This window comes from Nerophis ophidion, linkage group LG01, assembly GCF_033978795.1.
Source record: "Nerophis ophidion isolate RoL-2023_Sa linkage group LG01, RoL_Noph_v1.0, whole genome shotgun sequence".
NCBI lineage: Eukaryota > Metazoa > Chordata > Actinopteri > Syngnathiformes > Syngnathidae > Nerophis > Nerophis ophidion.
In genome coordinates this window covers 25232011-25252291 of record NC_084611.1, presented here as the reverse complement: position 1 = coordinate 25252291, position 20281 = coordinate 25232011, and the positions used below count along the sequence as shown (strand labels likewise).

Genomic DNA, 20281 nt, shown 5'->3' with positions numbered 1-20281 from the left:
TGGTACCAGAACCAAAATGTGTTTCGATACTGTTCGATACTTTCCATAAAGGGGACCACAAAAAAATGGCATTATTGGCTTTATTTTAACAAAAAATCTGAGGGTACATTAAACATCTGTTTCTTGTCTTGTAGTAGTAAGCAAGTAAACAAAGGCTCCTAATTTGTCTGCAGTAACATATTGTGTCATTCCCCATTGTATTATTATTTTGTCACAATTAAAAAAGACAAGCTGTAAAAAATGATTATTAATCTACTTGTTCATTTACTGTTAATATCTGGTTATTTTCTGTTTCAACATGTTTTTGTCACACTGCGGTGAGGGAAGTCTTGTCTTGTTTTTTCTGTCTTGTGATTTACGTGTTTTATTTTGAAAAGCTACCCTCTTGTTTCAGACCACGGGCCCTTCCTCTTGTCTCACCAGTCTGACGTCATCCCTGATTCCTGATTGTTTCCACCTGTTCCCCATCACTCCCACATCCTATTTAAGCTCACTTCTCCGTTTGTCCTTTGCCAGATCGTCTCGTCTATCGTGCCTTTCTAGCGTTCATGTCCATGTCCTTGATTAGCTCCTTGTCTTGCTCCTGTTTTCCTAGTTACCCTAGTTTTTGCTGTAATTTTGAGTTTACTTTTTCCTCCTTCGAGCGTTCTTGGTTATCCTTTGTCTTCCTAATTGGTGAGTTTTTGTTTTTCCAAATTTCGAATTTATTGCCTCATTGATTGTGTGATTTTTTTGTTATTTATAGTTCGTGTTTATACATAGGTCGTTTCGGTGTTTTTTCCTCCTGTTGGAGCGCTTTTCATTTATTCGTATTAATATTCTTTTTCTTGATAGAATTTCCTTAGATTAGTTTTCCTCCTTATTTTTGTGGAGTGATTTTAAGTTAATTCTTTATCCTCGGAATAATTTTTCCTCGTGTTGATTATTCTTGTGAAAAACTTTTTGCATTGGAGGTAAAAAGTTGTTTCAAAATAAAAGCTTTATTTTTTTGAACTTCTTCTCTGCCTCTGGGTCCTCTCCTTACTCCGAGTCGTAACAGTTTTATCTACACGTCTGTTAAAATGTATTAATCACTTATTCTTCTGTTGTTTGGATATTTAACATTAGTTTTGGATGATACCAACAATTTAGGCATCGATCCGATACCAAGTAGAAACAGGGTCATACATTGGTCATAATTTAAGTTCTCATGTGTCCAGGGACGTATTTCCTGACTTTATAAATAAAATGTTGTTTTTTTTAAAAAAGAAAGAACATTTTGTGATGATAAAAAATATTGATTGTATCATAGTAATATCGACTAGATACGCTCTTGTACTTGGTATCATTACAGTGGATGTCAAGTAAATCCACCCATGGGATTTGTTTACATTGTGACGCCTGTGAGCTCTCGTATCCTCCTACGGTGTGTAGGGTTGGGTATCGTTTGAATTTGAACGATTCTGATAACGATTCTTTGTTCCGATTCCGATTCCTGACGATTCTCGATTCCGATTCTTTCTTTAAAAAAAAAAAAAAAAAAAGGCAGGGTCAAAAAAAAGTTTAGGATATTTTCAGTAGAAGCATTTAAGTAATAGACCTCCTTTTTAGACCAGTTGATCTGCCGCTTCTTTTCTTTTTCTCCTCTGTCCCCCCCTCCCTTGTGGAGGGGGTCCGGTCCGATGACCATGGATGAAGTACTGGCTATCCAGAGTCGAGACCCAGGATGGACCGCTCGTCGGGACCCAGGACGGACCGTTCGCCTGTGTATCGGTTGGGGACATCTCTACGCTGCTGATCCGCCTCCGCTTGGGATGGTTTCCTGTGGACGGGACTCTCGCTGCTATCTTGGATCCGCCTTGAACTGAACTCTCGCGGCTGTGTTGGAGCCAATATGGATTGAACTTTCACAGTATCATGTTAGACCCGCTCGACATCCATTGCTTTTGGTCCCATGGGGGGGGGGTTGCCCACATATGAGGTCCTCTCCAAGGTTTCTCATAGTCATCATTGTCACTGGCGTCCCACTGGGTGTGAGTTTTCCTTGCCTTTATGTGGGTTCTTCCGAGGATGTCGTAGTCTTAGTGGTGTGTACAGTCCTTTGAGACATTTGTGATTTAGGGCTATATAAATAAACATTGATTGATTGATTGATTGATTAAATGAGCTAGCTAACCTACAGTCTTTCTGATTGAAATAGTCTGACATTCTCCATCAATTTTAATTCTATTAACTTTTTAGGAACTTAACTATAAATTCCTCACAAGGCTGTTTTCAACTAAAATATAAATATCAAATCTATGAACTTGAATATAAATATTATAAATTATGAATACATTTTCACAGGGGTACACTTTCATCAACAGAGCTTAATAGAGCTTTATTTTTGAAAACCTCATGAAAACACATTTACACACAAGTGTATGATGCTGCAGGAAACCTCATGAAAACACATTTACACACACAAACATGTTACCGTGCTCCCACTGATGGGCTAACCTGGTGCAGAAAAGCAAATAAACAATAAGAAACAACTTGCGATTGATTGATTGATTGATTGAAACCCAGTCCAGATTAGCAGCAGGTAGAGTATAAAATCAGAGACAGTTCTTGCTTGGGAAAATGACCATATCTGCCTTCTCAGGCAGGATGCGTGAGTGTTCTGGACAGATAGTGTCTCCTGTCGAAGACGGGACACGCATTTATTTGTACTCCATGAACTCGGAGGTGCTTCATCATGTTCGACGTGCACCCTCCTAAGCACGAAACAGTCCTGTCGCACGTGTTATATTTCGCCGATATTTCATGTTTTTTAGTAAAATAAAGCCACATTTTCAACCGTCGACGCCCGCTATCCATGCTTGACTGACTCGATCGGCTACATAGGCTCGGCTATGCTAACACTTCCGGCGGTGGGCGCTTCTTCGTTGGTGTTCAGCGGCTTCTTCTTCCGGTCGGCGGACTTATTATTTTTTCCGGTCGGCGGACTGGGTATCGAAACTAGGAATCAAACTTTAAACTTTTGAACGATTCCCGGAGAATCGGAAAGTTAGTCCCGGTTCCAATCGATACTCGATACCCAACCCTACCCACACCGTCGGTGTGTAGTGAAGCATGTTTAGCTATTCCTCGTCCTGCAGGGATGATACTTGTAAAAAACTCACTTTATTTGTCGCCATGGAGGCGAGGATTAGTGATTTAGAAGTAGCGACAACATTGCCGATTATGGATGGACATTAGCCGCTTACCAGCTAGTCATGTTTTGAAGCACCTCTTCCTGTGGGTGTTTCAGTTTTATAACTTCACCTTTATCGTTAGTTTTTAAGCTAAAATGCTTATTGACTCAGTATCTGCTTGCAAGTACTCCGTCATTGTGCGCTGCCGAACATGCTCCTCTGCTCGTAAAACCGGCAATGTATCGACATGACGACAACGTGCTGTCATGCCTGTCAAGAATAAGTATGGGCAACAGGTGCTTTTCAAACAGAGTATGTACCGTTTTTGATTCATTAGTACCACGATACTGTACTAGTACCGGTATACCGTACCACCCTATTATGAACCATGCAGTGCAGAAGTAAAATAACCACTCCACTTATATTATGCACGTGTAACTGATGTCTTAGCAGCTTTAACCAGAACCAAGGAAGGCAGGTGTCCAATTGTCTTTGCTTACAGGATCAAGTGGCCGTCAATCTATGTGATATCTTCACTGAGAGAAGGTGAGAATGTCAGTAATAGAGAAGCTGCTCTTGATAGCACTTCCCCTTTGCAGACATCCTACCTCCAAGAGCTTGTAAAAGACTTTTACAACAAAGTCTTTGATATGGTGCCATGCCATAAAACCCACACCCGCTCTCAGAACTATTAGCCAGCTGGCTACTGAATTTAGGGAAGATAGCAAACACGCACAAGGGCCCAGCATCAGCTACGTAGATCCGAACATTTGATAGTATGGGCGGTGAAGTATATGATGACCGAGGGAGAATGCAGACAGTCAAGTTATACTTAGGCAAAGCACGCTTTGATCGCTAGCTGGGAATCTGTCCAAAACAGTGAGTTGCTTATAGCAACAAACAAATAAATACCTGTAAATAAGAACCTGATAATCTAAGCAAAAGGGTGAAATATTTGTTGTAGGGCGGGCGATATATCGATGCACTCGATAAATCGCGGGTTTGTCTCTGTGCGATATAGAAAATGACTAAATCGTGATATTTGAGTATACGTTCTCACGCAGTTGCTTTTAGCTGCGGGCACGCCCTCCCGAGCAGAGGTAGCAACATGGGTAACATTAGCTGTGATGCTAACGGTGTGTTACGAAAGAAGGTGCGAATCTTGTAACAAATGAAGGAAGAATTAATTCCCAAGAAAAATAGCACAAGCTCTATCGTCTGGCGGTGGTTTGGCTTCAAGCAGGAACATGTTGGAACATTTGTACGGCCAAAAGTAGTATCATCACTTGAAAAGTCACCCGCTAGAGAATGAAGAGTGCTTCAAACTGCGTGTCAACATCTACGTTCGGTGCCACACCCACAAAATGCCAAAGCAACACCGTTGGGCATATGCTATTTGATATGCAGCTCATTTTTATGTGACAATTGTTGAAATATCTTTTGTGACATCATGCACAAAAGTGCACTTTATTTGTTTTTAACTATTGTAGTGGCGTTCTGTACAAAAAGTGCACTTTAATTTAGTGTTGTTTTGATATGTCATCTTAGTGACATCATGCACAAAAGTGCACTCATAGCTTGTTTTAAAATGTCTCTGACAATCTTGCAATGAATGTTTGTGCCACTGCTTAATAACTTTAATAAATACAGTTTTGGTCAATTGACTTAGTTGTGATTTCCCTCTCTGCATGAAAGTTTAAAATGAGCATATATTAATGCAGTATGAACAAGAATGTTTTAATGTAGACACATAGAATCATCATACTGCTGTGATTATATGTGTCAAGTGTTCATTCAAGGCTAAGGCAAAATATCGAGATATATATCGTGTATCGCGATATGTCTTAAAAATATCGAGATATTAAAAAGAGGCCATATCGCCCAGCCCTAATTTGTTGTATATACTTTCTGATTTTTTTTTATTTTTAATGACAATATACTACACTACACACACATAAATAATATGTATGAATAATTTTTAAAACATTAAAAAATGTAAATAAATTGTATTCACAGTGCAAGCCCTAAGGCGATATATCTACATCTAATTCCTGTTGCTGGTATTTGCTGCCACTTGTTGCCATGCAGAATCTATGGGGCACCATTATTTTTATTCCTAAATTAAATTTTTGGAAAAATACCAAAGAACAGTTAACGACAACTTCAATATAAGACGTCCATCCATTTTCTACCGCTTGTCCCTTTTTGGGGTGGCAGGGGGGTGCTGGAGCCTATCTCAGCTGAATTCGGACAAGTCGCCACCTCATCACAGGGCCGACAGACATCATTCACACTCACATTCACACACTAGGGCCATTTTTTTTTTAGTGTCGCCAATCAACCTTTCCCCGGGTGCCTTTTTTGGGAATTGGGAGGAAGCCGGAGTACCCGGAAGGAACACACGCAGTCATGGGGAGAACATGCAAAGTCCACACAGAAAGATCCCGAGCCCAAGATTGAACTCAGGACTACTCAGGACCTTCGTATTGTGAGGCACATGCACTAACCCCTGTACCACCGTGCTGCCACAATATAAGACGTTAAAAAATGTATTCACATTAGTGTAAATGTTGTCTGTCTATCTGTGTTGGCCCTGCGATGAGGTGGAGACTTGCCCGATTGTAGCTGCGATAGGCACCAGCGTCTCCGCGAACCCAAAGGGAATAAGCGGTAGAAAATGGATGGATGTATACCACACAAGGAATTTAACATTGTAGATCAGGGGTCCCCAAAATTTTAACTCGGGGGTCGAATCGGGTTAAAAGAATCTGGCTGGGTGCCGGGCTGTGTATATATATATATATATATATATATATATATATATATATATATATATATATATATACATATATATATATATATATATATATATATATATATGGGGGGGGGGGTATTGGTGTTAGCGGGGGTGTATATTGTAGCCTCTTGGAAGAGTTACTACTGCAAGGGGTTCTGAGTATTTGTTCTGTTGTGTTGATGTTGTGTTACAGTGCGGATGTTCTCCCGAAATATGTTTGTCATTCTTGTTTGGTGTGGGTTCACAGTGTGGCGCATATTTGTAACAGTGTTAAAGTTGTTTATACGGCCACCCTCAGTGTGACCTGAATGGCTGTTGACCGTGTGTGTGTGTGTGTGTGTGTGTGTGTGTGTGTGTGTGTGTGTGTGTGTGTGTGTGTGTAAAAGCTGCATATATTATGTGACTGGGCTGGCACGCTGTTTGTATGGAGGAAAAGCGGATGTGACGACAGGTTGTTAATCGATTGGCGACACTAAAAAAAATTGGCCCTAGTGTGTGAATGTGAGTGTGAATGATGTCTGTCGGCCCTGTGATGAGGTGGCGACTCGTCCAGGGTGTACTCCGCCTTCCGCCCGAATGCAGCTGAGATAGGCTCCAGCGACCCCCCGCAACCCGGAAAAAGACAAGCGGTAGAAAATGGATGGATGGAATTTCACAATAAGCTCACAACACTGTATTGAATATAGAACACATAATGATGATCGTTACTATAAAAGGGCATCAATTTACTGATTTTGAATGAAAGTGGTTGTCATAAATGCTCAAGGCTTCTCTATGATGTATAGCTTCATTTATGTGTGCCAACATATGGGGAGCAGAACGGAAACTGGCCCTTCTTATGTACGAGTACCGTGTAAATGGTTAGCGAGGACAGTTAACACATGGCGGAACCGTCTGCTACTGCAGACTTATGAGTGCCATTGAACCCGCCGTCTGGTCTCCTTCCACATAAAATGAAATAAATCACATAAAAAAAAAAACTCATGTGGCTGTTTGATCTTTGTCCAACCAAAGGTAAAGCTTGCACCTACGCAAAATAAGATGCTTGTCGCTGAATGCTAAACATGACTTAATACAACAGTCACAATGCAACCCTGGAGGCATTTTTCTGTTTGTCGATATCAACTGTGTAGTTTGTATACAATCCTGCTGTCTCAATTACGTGCTTGGCGGAGGTAAGGTAATGAAATGACAATATGCACAGTATTATTGTGTGTGTGCATGCATGCACTGGTTAATTAGCTCCAGTCATACCTTGGCTTGGGAACCCTCTCCTCAGGAAAAGGAGTCCAGGTGGAGTCGGGGGATTTTTGCTCTTTGAATCGCCCTGTGAACGTGTTGGCCACCTCTGCCATGTCATAGGCGCACACCGCAGAGCCTGGAATGCTGCCATTGCACACAAACACAACAAAGCCACTAATGAATAAATGAACACATCAAAGATCCACCATTGCCAAGGCTGGACTATCACTAGGAAGCAGAAAAACTGATTTGAAATCACCATATATGTGAAACTTTATCACTGTTGAAAAGTCATTATAGAAATGCAGTATAAAAGTTATTTGAATATTAAAAAAATGCTTTGAAATTGGCATTACAACAAACTCAAGCCGTGTTTTAGAACAGTGGTTCTCAACCTTTTTACAGTGATGTACCCCCTGTGAACATTTTTTTATATCAAGTACCCCCTTGCCGGGTGATGCATCCCCAGCTTGGTTACGCAGTCTGGGAGAGCAGTTGTTGCATTTAAAAAACATTTCCGATAGGTTTGTGCAATATAGACCAGTGGTTCTCAACCTTTTTTCAGTGATGTACCCCCTGTGAACATGTTTTTAATTCAAGTAACCCCTAATCAGAGCAAAGCATTTTTGGTTGAAAAAAAGAAGTAAAGAAGTAAAATACAGCACTATGTCATCAGTTTCTGATTTATTCAATCATATAACAGTGCAAAATATTGCTCATATGTAGTAGTCTTTCTTGAACTATTTGGAAAAAAAGATATAAAAACAATTACAACGTTATTGAAAAATAAACAAGTGATTCTATTATAAATAAAGATTTCTACAAATAGAAGTAATCATCAACTTAAAGTGCCCTCTTTGGGGATTGTAGTAGAGATCCATCTGGATTCATGAACTTAATTCTCAACCTTTCTTCACAAAAAAATAAATATTTAACATCAATATTTATGGAACATGTCCACAAAAAAATCTAGCTGTCAAAACTGAATATTGCATTGTTGCATTTCTTTTCACAGTTTATGAACTTATATTCATTTTTTGTTCAAGTATTATTCAATAAATATATTCATGAAGGATTTTTTAATTGTTGCTATTTTTAGAATATTTTTGAAAAATGTCACGTACCCCTTGGCATACCTTTAAGTACCCCCATTTGAGAACCACTGTTTTAGAACACAAAGTTTTATAGGTTATAAATAAATCTGGTATTTTGTTACTTTGTGTAGGAGGCTGAGCATTAAAAATGCTCTGTTATTTTTCTTATTGGTTTTCAACAGTAGCGGGCCGTGCGTTTCCCACCTAGGCCTTCAGTGGTGTCCGACTTCAATGATTACCTCTCAAAATACCATTATTTATGTCACCACATGACCATTGCTGTAGAAATACTATACAGAAACACATTCACGCACTACCGGGCATTGAATCACCACCAACAGTGTACATAACGGGTTATTTCCGGGCGCCTTTAAAAATCAATAAACCCGCATCAGCAATTATAACATATCTTATGTGGTACTGTCAAAATTTCAATTGCAAAAAATATATTAAACGCGAAATATCTAAATTCACAGTCTGTAGAACCCATTCGAGCTTCTGGGGTTAGCCGAGAGAGTCTCACAAGATGCAGTTTCTCTTTAAATATCCTTCTTGAAAACGGCCTTGCAAAATATACAGTGGGGCAAAAAAGTATTTAGTCAGCCACCGATTGTGCAAGTTCTCCCACTTAAAATGATGAGAGGTCTGTAATTTTCATCATAGGTACACTTCAACTGTGAGAGACAGAATGTGAAAAAAATCCAGGAATTCACATTGTAGGAATTTTAAATAATTTATTTGTAAATTATGGTGGAAAATAAGTACTTGATCAACCATTCAAAGCTCTCACTGATGGAAGGAGGTTTTGGCTCAAAATCTCACAATACATGGCCCCATTCATTCTTTCCTTAACACGGATCAATCGTCCTGTCCTCTTAGCAGAAAAACTAGCAAAATAGATACATGGATGATACAGCAGATGATTGGGAGAATGTCATGTGGTCAGATGAAACCAAAATAGAACTTTTTGGAATAAACTCAACTCGTCGTGTTTGGAGGAAGAAGAATTCTGAGTTGCATCTCAAGAACACCAAACCTACTGTGAGGCATGGGGGTGAAAAAATCATGCTTTGGGGCTGTTTTTCTGCTAAGGGGACAGGATGATTGATCCCTGATAAGGAAAGAATGAATGGGGCCATGTATCGTGAGATTTTAAGCCAAAACCTCCTTCCATCAGTGAGAGCTTTGAATGGTTGACCAAATACTTATTTTCCACCCTAATTTACAAATAAAATCTTTAAAATTCCTACAATGTGAATTCCTGGATTTTTTTTCACATTCTGTCTCTCACAGTTGAAGTGTACCTATGATGAAAATTACAGACCTCCGTCATCATTTTAAGTGGGAGAACTTGCACAATCGGTGGCTGACCAAATACTTTTTTGCCCCACTGTATGTGCTGTCTTATCTAATAATAAATGATGCAGACAAGGCGTGTTGGCTGAGTTCTTAAAGTTTACTCCACAAGGTGCTCATCAAAAACATCCCGCTGCTGGCATGGCTAAACGGGGCAAGTGCGCATTCTGTTCTCTACTGTAACACGCTGGGTAATGGAGTTTTTATGTTACCTAGCTCATAACGTCACAATATATATCTGCCTTAGGCCATCTATAAGGCCTTACCGACAACACCTCGTGATCGGATTGGCTATCGCAACTGTCCCCTTTCACTTACAGTGCACAGATGCCAGCATTGTACAGCATTGAATTCTGATTGGATAAAAACTCTAACCTAAAAACAACAGTGCTGAAAGGTGCATATTATGACATGAAGAGAATATGAATATGTTTATATATTTAGGGAAAGTAAATAAAAATTACTTTTATCTTTAATTACGATCATGATTTCTGGTTATGTTAGGCCAGCTGAGAATGCCTTGCAGGCCCTGACGGCACCCCACTGGTTTTCAAGTAGGTTATAGCTCATTATTGAGGCAATGTAGACCACACAGGGATTTGGGATCACATTGGACTTTGCAGATTTCAAATTAGGTCATTTTTGGAAAGCTTGCTTAAAGAACAGTAGCTTACTTTGAGTTTATCAATCTACAAAGGGTCCAACATTGGCTAAATATATGACTCACCCCAGGCACTGGCAACCTACACTACACCACTAACACCAATGTCATGGATCATTAGTGCAATGTTATGAAACTGAAACTTTACTGTTTTCACTAAGGTTTCTTTGATTTATCACCACTATGTATAGCCATGTTTTATTAAACGTGGTGGCTGGGAAGCGTCCAGTGGTTGCCAAGTCTTATGAGGACACAGATTCTCTGCTCCGTCTATACAAAAATGCTTCGAGGCATCAAAGTTCAGCATGCGCCTACTGCGATTGACAACAGATATGTTAGGGGGGTGGGTTGCACATGTCTGGCTTGGAAATTCAATGCATAGCATATTGCTGAGTCACTTTGCTATTTAACAAGAGTTCAGAAATAAGAATCTAACAGACTTTCTTTCATGGTGACATGTCTTTAGACTGATCAATTTGTTGAATCATCGGTGAAGTTTGTGGCGTAGACATTGGGAAACAAAAACCCAGACAAGAGTAGTATTATGTTGGATAAGATACTAAATTGCAACCATTGTCGTCTGGATACTGGATATGTGCAGTAAGTTACACCCTTCCCGATGGAGAACACCAACAGCTAAAAACTAGGATTGGGCATGGTGGTAAAACTGGTTATGACTGCAGCCTCACAGTTTCAAGGCCTTTGTTGAATTCCAGTGTGGACCTGATAGGTTCTCCCCATATCCAGCTCTGCACCCAGTCTGGGTTACGAACACAAGTCCACAAATCCCCAATTGTTGCCGAGCAATGCAAGCTAAGGGCTGTCAACGCATTGTCCAGCACACCTCTTAAGGCGTTGGGAAGTACTGTGTTATACAATATAGTGCTGGCTGGCATTAGTTATATTAAGTACTTTCAACACAAACAAAACACTAAAAAGACCGCAGCGAATTTGCTTGACTAAGGCAGTTCGGAATTTTTGAAAGTACACCTCGAGAATCACATAGAAATCCAGAGTTTTGGGTGGCCAGAGGCATTAGAGACATAACAGTAAACATGGAATTTATTTGCTGGTGCCTTTCATACAGAACCCAGCAAAACGGTAAACTGCTGTGTCTGCGTACGCATTTATACAGCAACATTTGACACATACAATACAACCAATCAGACAAACCCTGTCCTGGCCAGAAAAATTATCCCAAATTTGTGGCTTTAATTGGTAGCATGAAATGGCGTCGAGATTTGAACCTATGATTTAATATATACTGTGATTAACTACTGAATGTTGAAACTTAAAAATTAATTGCCATGGACAGTAATAAAGATTTAACTATTGCGACAGTTTTACCCAAAACCTATTATTTAGATATTGTCAAGACTAGGACTATGGTGTGGTTTGTTTTCCCGAGGTGCGAAGCGACTGAATCGGACACTGCGTGAAGGTAATGACATCTTTCAATTTTAACACTCAAAAGTACTACAAAAACAGAGGGTATAAACAAAAACTCGCACAAACGCAGAACTATGGACATCAAACAAAACTTGAAAACTTACTTGGAACGAGAAAAGAGCATTAAAAAGAGCAGCATGGATCATCAGCATGAATAACAAGGGTGTATAGAGGGTGATGTCGCCAAGCTGACAGCCTGGCAACTGCAGGCTTAAATAGTGATGTGGTGATTGACAACAGGTGCATGAGTCCAAAAGAATCAGGTGCGTGACATGAGGACAGGTGAAATTTAATGGGTTGTCATGGAAACAAAGCAGGGAGTGAAAAAACAGGAACTGACAAAATCCAAACAGAACATAGCCAAACTAAACATGATCACCAGGACATGACAGATTTTTATTATAGTCAAACAAAAAACACCTACTTTGAATCCTAACTAACCATAGAGCCAACCAGAGTAGTTTTGAAATATTTCACTCCATTGTCAATGTTTCGGCAAATTTGTCACCTTAATATTCCAGTAATAAATGGCATCAACCGAGCTGCTTTCAATAGCCAGAAGGCTTTCCAGTTAATTGCTTCTCAGACTATGACATGCAAAACCAGCACTTATAGAATATTTCATAGGCGCTGCTTCATTGACTTTAAATGGCCATTAACCATGCTCAATTGCATTGTCACAAGCAATTGTCTTATCTACTAAAAAGCAGCCATAAATTGAGGGTAATACGTGCAAGCTATCAGCCGAGCCCTATAGCTTCGTGTTAATTTTCAATTTAGATGCTGCGTATGAATATAAAAGAAGCTCTGAATGGTGGCTAAGACAAAAAAGGTTAAGCATCTGCAAATCAAAAGGGCAGCAGGACTGTTTTTATTGGAGGTGTAAATGTTGACCCAGTGCACATCGCCACAAGGCACACACTTTTAGCAGTAATAAAGGTCATCCCGCCATCATGTCGGTGGGCTGCTGTTTTGATAATAGTGTTAAAGAATGCGCGCACATAGAACAACTCAAATTATTTTAAAGCACTTATATCCACCAGATGCTTTCCTAGACAGACAACCTACCTGTTGTACGGAGTGGAGAAGGTCGCCATCACAACGTCCTTCCCGTTGACGTGAATGACGTCCGTCACAGCCTGCAGGATGTTAAAATAAAAGTGCGAGTCGCCTGGTATGGAGCAGTTCAGTCGGGACTTGAGGAACGACGTCCATTGCTTCTCCAGGACACGAGGTGAGCCACCTCGGTCGTTCTTACAAACCCTCGCCACCCGAGGAAACACCACCTGGCCAAAACATCAAGTGTCAGCTCCTTTGCAATGATTTGAAACTGAGTGTTCTTAAAAAAATGATTTTAGTGGGTTTTTAGCAAAATGATTTTCGAAATCTTGATTTAGGTGGATATTATTGGAAAGAACATAGCGAATGGATAGTTCGCTTGCTGCAATCTGTTAGGCTAGTAGCGGGATTACAAAGTCCGACAGGGAACTTGCTGCTAACCATTCTGTGTGTGATATCACATTAGCATAAAATTAGCATACCATATTTTGAGAGCTGTTATGTCAACCAATAGCTAGCTTGATGCTCTTCATTAGATATGATGTTACATCAACAGATAGCTAGCCTGGTGCTACAGCTATGTCGTGTGGAATGTTATACCTGGAAATAATTTGGTTGGATGGTTAGTATGTCGCTCGCAGTTGTTTTTGGGATAATATACCACCAGATCGGTAAACGGTTAATGAGTTATACTTGTATGCAAGGCGCTACACTGCAAAAACTAAAATCTAAGTAAGATTCTTTATCTCAGATAATGGTGATATTTGCTTGTTTTCTGTCTAATAAGATACTTCTGCTCACTAGCAGATTTTATGTTAGAGCAGTGGTTCTGAACCAGGAATCGATCGAACCCTAAGTGTTCGGTGAGTGGACTTCAGGGGTTCGGCCGAGGCATACTTGCCAACCCTCACGGATTTTCCGGGAGATTCCCGAAATTCAGCACCTCTCCCGAAAACTTCCCGGGACAAATATTTTCCTGAAAATCTTCCGAAATTCAGATGGAGCTGGAGGCTACGCCCACTCCAGCTCCATGAGAACCTGACTCAATGTTGTGACCGTCAGTACAATACCGCCATCTACTGTACATAGAATAGAATGTCTGTTCTGAAGCCCACAGTAAAGAGACGTAACTTCATCACGTCGCCTAGTTATTGACTCCAACCCAATATATTACACCTTCGACGAGCAAAATGAAGAAATACGCTTGCAAGTTCCAGAATGATTGGAAACAATAATTTCAGTTTATCTAGGAGAGTTCGAAGGGGAAGGGGTATGTTGCCTGTACATTTTGTAGAACAGACTTCTCCATTGAACACGGTGAACGGATATACTCAGCTATGAACGGTCAGCCAAGCACAAAGCATCGTTCACAACCCAGTATTACAACCCATCTTGCAAAATGGAGACCCGATGGTGTATCTTATGCAGAGACAAAGATGAATGGCTATGCTGATAGCTGGAAGCAACATCCTGTTCTCGTTTGCGGATGTCTACAACAAATCCGTGAAGGATGTTCCCGGATTCGGAGATCGCTCGCCAATACGCAAATGGCAGAACAAAGGTTATTCAAATAGTGAAAGGTAAGTGTTGTTGTTGTTTTTTAGTAACAAGCATGCACAGTATAGTTAGTGTGTTTTTATTACTGTGTATTTGATAGGTGCCGTCTGAAATTCAACTATTTATTTTATTTATTTATATAATGATATAAATATATATAGCTAGAATTCTCTTAAAGTCAAGTATTTCATACAGATATACATACAGATATATATATATATATATATTTGAAATACTCGAGTTGGTGAATTATACGCCACCCCTCTTAACCACGCCCACAACCACGCCTCCGCCCCACCCCCGACCGCGCCCCCCCACCTACCGAAATCGGAGTTCTCAAGGTTGGCAAGTATGGGCTAAGGTCAAAACACACCCGACTCTTCGTGTAAATACAAACCTCTCCCTGTTGGCATATTACAGATACAGCAACAGCTGATTGATTTCCGGGTGTGTAATTTGTTGTGAGTTTATGCACTGTCTTGGTTTTGTTGTTTGAACAAGGTGATGTTCATACACGGTTCATTTTGTGCACCAGTAAAAAAACATGGTAACACTTTAGTATGGGGAACATATTCACCATTAATTAGTTGCTTATTAACATGCGAATTAGTAACATATTGGCTCCTAACTAGTCATTATCAAGTACTTATTAATGCATTATTCGGCATGGCCTTATTATAACCCTAACCCCCTAACCCTAAACCTTACCCTAACCAAATAACTCTAAATTAAGTCTTTATTACTTAGAATATGCTCCCCTAGTGTCCAAATAACTCTAAATTAAGTCTTTGTTACTTAGAATATTTTGCCCATACTAAAGTGTTACCAAAAACATACAACTTTGTCTTGAATTTGAAAAAAAAACATTTCATTTTTCACTAAAGAACGAGGATGGTGGAAACTGGAATCGGAACAAGAACCCTAAAGTCAAATAATACAGTAACATATTGCTAACCGCTATTCAGTGTATATTCCACAACAACATTTTGACTAGCTTTTCTAATATTGAAATGCCAATATTTTGAACAAAACACAATCACTTACGAAAGAAAAGAAAATTATTTTTCAAAAATTCTTGAACACATGTAGACAAAGTCTCCATGACCCACCTGCCTCATTCATCCCATCACCAGACACACACACACACACACACACACACATACACACACACACACACACACACACACACACACACACACACACACACACACACACACACACACACACACACACACACACACAAACAGAAGTGAATGCAATCAGAGTGAACATGGATTTAAACCGAGGGTGTCAAACTCATTTTGTATCGGGGGCCACATGCAGAAACATCTACTGGTAAAATTATTAGAGAAATCCCAGCACAATAACTTAAAAGTAAAGACAAGTTCGGAAAATATAGAACAAGCACATTCTGAACATTGACAAATCATAATGTTGTTGTTTTTTTTTGTTTTTTTTTTAACCAAAATGTTGTGGTTAGTAGTTATTTATACTTTCTGAATAAATTATGTGATAATGTACATCATTCAACTCATTGATGTTAATTTTCAATCTATCAAGATAAAAAAATTATATCAAAATCAAATTACAGGATGTTATTTATGTAGTTTGCTCATTTTCCTCAACTGGTGCACTATGTGGTTTATTTTTTTTTACATATGTAGGGTAATCTACAAAGATACAAAGAATTGCTTTTGCGACATCTCGTGGACACATTTAGAACAGCTGTTTCTTTCATTCAAAAAATGTTATACTTTGCAACAAACTAATATGATCCACTTCAAGAACATAAAGTGTTTACGAAGTACAAAGAAGAAGAATCATAATAAACATTCTGAATGTATTTAATCCATCCATTCTTTCACTCTCAAAATAATCTTACTTATCTCATCATATGAAATATGACTTACCTCACCAATTATTATTTATTCATTAATTTTTATTGTGATTAAATTCAGGACAGGAAGTGAACAAAAGTTTTAGCAACTGCTATGTAAAAGAAAAGGGATAGGATTAAATAAGTTTTAGTCCTTTTTGAACATGTCGAAAAGAGAAACTGGAAATTGTGATGTATCATGTTGTATGCTTGCATGTTCGAAATAAACGCAAACTCAAACTCATCCCGCCAGATCAGGCCGGCGGGCTGTACGTTTGGCACCCCTGATTCAAACAAACATACACGCATGCACGTGCACACACATTATTATGACAGCCTTCTTTTAACGCAACATATTTACAGAGAGAGAGGGAGAGTGTATCAATATAACAGAAAAATAATGACAAAGAACAGGTTGCAACGTCGGAAAAGAAGTGTCATGCACCTGCTTATTGGTAAGTTATCCGTGCAAATAACTATATTTTACCCTTCGGATCAATGCTTGATGTTAAAACAAACACACAACTATGGTGGCTTTATCCATTTGCCTCAGGTGAAGTCTTTTCACACACCGATGAAGGCCAATCTGCTGTTTAATAACCACACGTTATCCGTCAGTAAATGTTAAATTGCTCGGTTCTTCCGCCACATGCACAATTATAGTGAGAGCCGTGATCAGTATTCACGCTTTGCACAGCTCACGCCCGTCACTCCTGGCAGGGAATCCATTATTCCGGAGTTCTCATCCTCCTCTTACACTTGTTCTTATTTGTTCTGAATATACATGTGGGGTTTTTTTAAGCATAATACGCTAGACACATTTTCCATTTTCATCGACCTGGTTTCCAATTTAACTTTTCAAAAAGTTGAATTGAAAAGATTAAACATAAGAAGTCTTTGTCGCCGTTTCCCTGGTGCAAAACCTATTCTCATTTCTCACACCAGAAGATGGGAGCAGCATGGTACGGATGCAGATTTATGTTTAGACTCTGAGAATGGGATCTCCACATTTTTAAAGATCTATTTTAAGTCTTTCATCCTGTCCAGTGTTGATTGTTATAGAGAAATGATTGGCCTCATTCCAGGTGATACACCCACATCCTGTTTGTTTTCTCGTGTACTTCCTGCCTATTGGACACCTCTGATAACAGAAAAACTAGAGCATTATTTACCTTTCCCATTGTGTTGTACTCCATAGCAATCTCCCTGAAGAAGAAATAGATAAAGTCTCCGTAATTGACTGCTTGGACAAAGTAGGGCTCTGAGAAGACAAAAAAAGTGACACAAATTGATGCAGTAAAGATATTTTTTTCACAATAAACAACAGGCCTGTCTGTCATCATATGCAGAAAAAAGTAAGAGCCTGCAGCGCCTCATCCATCACATCACGGGAAACATTTGCATGCAAGAAACGAGGTACTTCTCTATTGAGATTTGACAAGCTGGACTGAAATGTGGGGGTTTTTTTTGCCCTGCAGTGCACCAATTTCCTGTCTACATATGCCCTGCCAGCGCAGCAGCAGGTTAGCAAAAAACATTAGCATAAGTGCTGCACCCCTTCATACATAAAACACAACACACACACAAAATGACACGGATGCAAACATGTGCACTACAAAAAGTCAGTGTTCAAAAACAAGAAAAAAAATACAAAAATGAGGGGTATTTTACTTGAACTAAGCAAAATTATCTCCCAATAGAACAAGAAAATTCGGCTTGTCAAGGCTTTCCAAAACAAGTCAAATTAGCTAACCTAAATGAACCCAAAAATACCTTAAAATAAGTATATTTTCACTAATAACAAGTGCACTTTTCTTGGTAGAAAAACAAAAAACGAGACCTTTTTGCTCAATATGTTGAAAAATATTCTTAAATTAAGGAAAAGCTAGTGCCATTATCTTGACATAATGATATGCATGATTTTGTTTCATGCTTGAAGTAAGAAATTATTACTTTAAAAAAAGTAGTTATTGCAATTAATGTTGAAGACACAGCTTTGCAACAGTTAATATTCTAGTTTCAAGCATGTTTTACTCAATATAGGTCATCAAATCTCAGCAACAAGCTGTAATATCTTACTGAGATCATTTAGGACCAAAACCCTTAAAACAAGTAAAACACTAACATAAAATATGCTTAGTGGGAAGAAGTGTCTTATCGGACAGAAAATAAGCAAATATCACCCTTATTTGAGATATTTAATCTTACTTAGATTTGAGTTTTTTCAGTGTAATTTGTTGTGAGTTCATGCACTGTGTTGGTTTTGGTCTTTGAACAAGGCGATGTTCATGCACGGTTTATTTTGTGGACCAGTAAAAAAAAACAACATTACTTTGTCTTGTATTTGTAAAAAAAAAAATATATATATATATATATATATATTTTTTTTATATATATATATATATATATAATCAGGGGCTTCACGGTGGAAGAGGGGTTAGTGCATCTGCCTCACAATACGAAGTTCCTGCAGTCCTGGATTAAAATCCAGGCTCGGGATCTTTCTGTGTGGAGTTTGCATGTTCTCCCCGTGAATGCGTGGGTTCCCTGCGGGTACTCCGGCTTCCTCCCACTTCCAAAAAAAACATGCACCTGGGGATAGGTTGATTGGCAACACTAATTTGGCCCTAGTGTGTAAATGTGAGTGTGAATGTTGTCTGTCTATCTCTGTTGGCCCTGCGATGAGGTGGAGACTTGTCCAGGGTGTACCCCGCCTTCCGCCCGATTGTAGCTGAGATAGGCGCCAGCGACCCCAAAGGGAATAAGCGGTAGAAATGAATGGATGGATATATATATCAGCTGTTGTCAGTCCACTGCTGGACGAAAGCCTAAGCATGTTTGTGCGATAGTGAACGATCTTGGCCTACTTTTAGTGCTGGTTATTAGCCTACACCTTCCACATTGGCTTGGTGCGGGTTGGAAGGGGTATTTTATATCAGAGATCCTTCTCCTAGACTAATTGCCTTACTGGGCTGTTGAACTTAATCTGTCCTGGTGGTGTGTGTGTGTGTGTGTGTGTATGTATATATATATATATATATATATATATATATATATATATATATATATATATATATATATATATATATATATATATATATATATATATATATATGTGTGTGTGGACAGAGAAAAGGGAGAACGGAGGCATTTTGGCTTAAAAACTAACGATAAAGGTGAAGTTATAACACTGAAACGCCCACAAAAAGAGGTGCTTTAAAACATGGCTTGCTTGCTAGCAGCTAACGTCCATCCACCGTCGGCAGTGTTTTAGCTACTTCTAAATTACTAATCCTCACCTTCATGGCGACAAATAAAGTACGTTTCTTACAAGTATCATCCCTGCAGGACGAGGAATAGCTAAACATGCTTCACTACACACCGTAGCTCACCGGCGCGAAAATGTAAACAAACACATTGGTGGATCTACACCTTACGTCCACTGTAATGATACCAAGTACAGGCACGTATCTAGTAACACTACTATGATTACGTCAATATTTTTTGGCATCACAACATCTTCTTTCATTTTTTAAAAATGTATATTATGTTTATAAACTCAGAAAATATGTCCCTAGATAGATAGATAGATAGATAGATAGATAGATAGATAGATAGAGAGATAGATAGATAGATAGATAGATAGATAGATAGATAGATAGATAGATAGATAGATAGATAGATAGATAGATAGATAGTATTTTATTGATTTCTTCAGGAAAATTAAAATTCCAGCAGCAGTGTACAGTGTTGAGATCAATTTAAATAAAAGTGAAAAGTAAATAATGGGGGTTTAAATGGAAACAAAAAAGAGAAATATTACAATGAGAATAAAAACTAAAAAGCAACAATGGGAAGAAAAATATAACAGTAAAATAAGAATATAACAAGACAAAGTAGGCAGTAGTGACCATGTTATGAAAAACGTATTGCACTGTTATTGTCCTTATATTTCCCTGGACATATAAGGACCTTGAATATGACCAATGTATGATCTTGTAACTACTTGGTATCAGATTGATACCCAAATTTGTG

General features: G+C 38.9%; 1 protein-coding gene across 6 annotated transcripts in view; it reads right to left on the bottom strand.

Moving 5' to 3' along the window:
- The window catches only part of sema6a (sema domain, transmembrane domain (TM), and cytoplasmic domain, (semaphorin) 6A), a 328543-nt gene that overhangs the window by 91569 nt on the left and 216693 nt on the right, over nt 1-20281 (bottom strand). For all 6 annotated transcript variants that reach the window (XM_061899543.1, XM_061899535.1, XM_061899550.1 and 3 more), the window contains exons 10-12: nt 17419-17507; nt 12823-13040; nt 7207-7338 (exon numbers count right to left, since the gene is read on the bottom strand). In XM_061899543.1, the coding sequence (XP_061755527.1) occupies nt 7207-7338; nt 12823-13040; nt 17419-17507 (439 nt within the window). The remainder of the gene's footprint in view (nt 1-7206; nt 7339-12822; nt 13041-17418; nt 17508-20281) is intronic.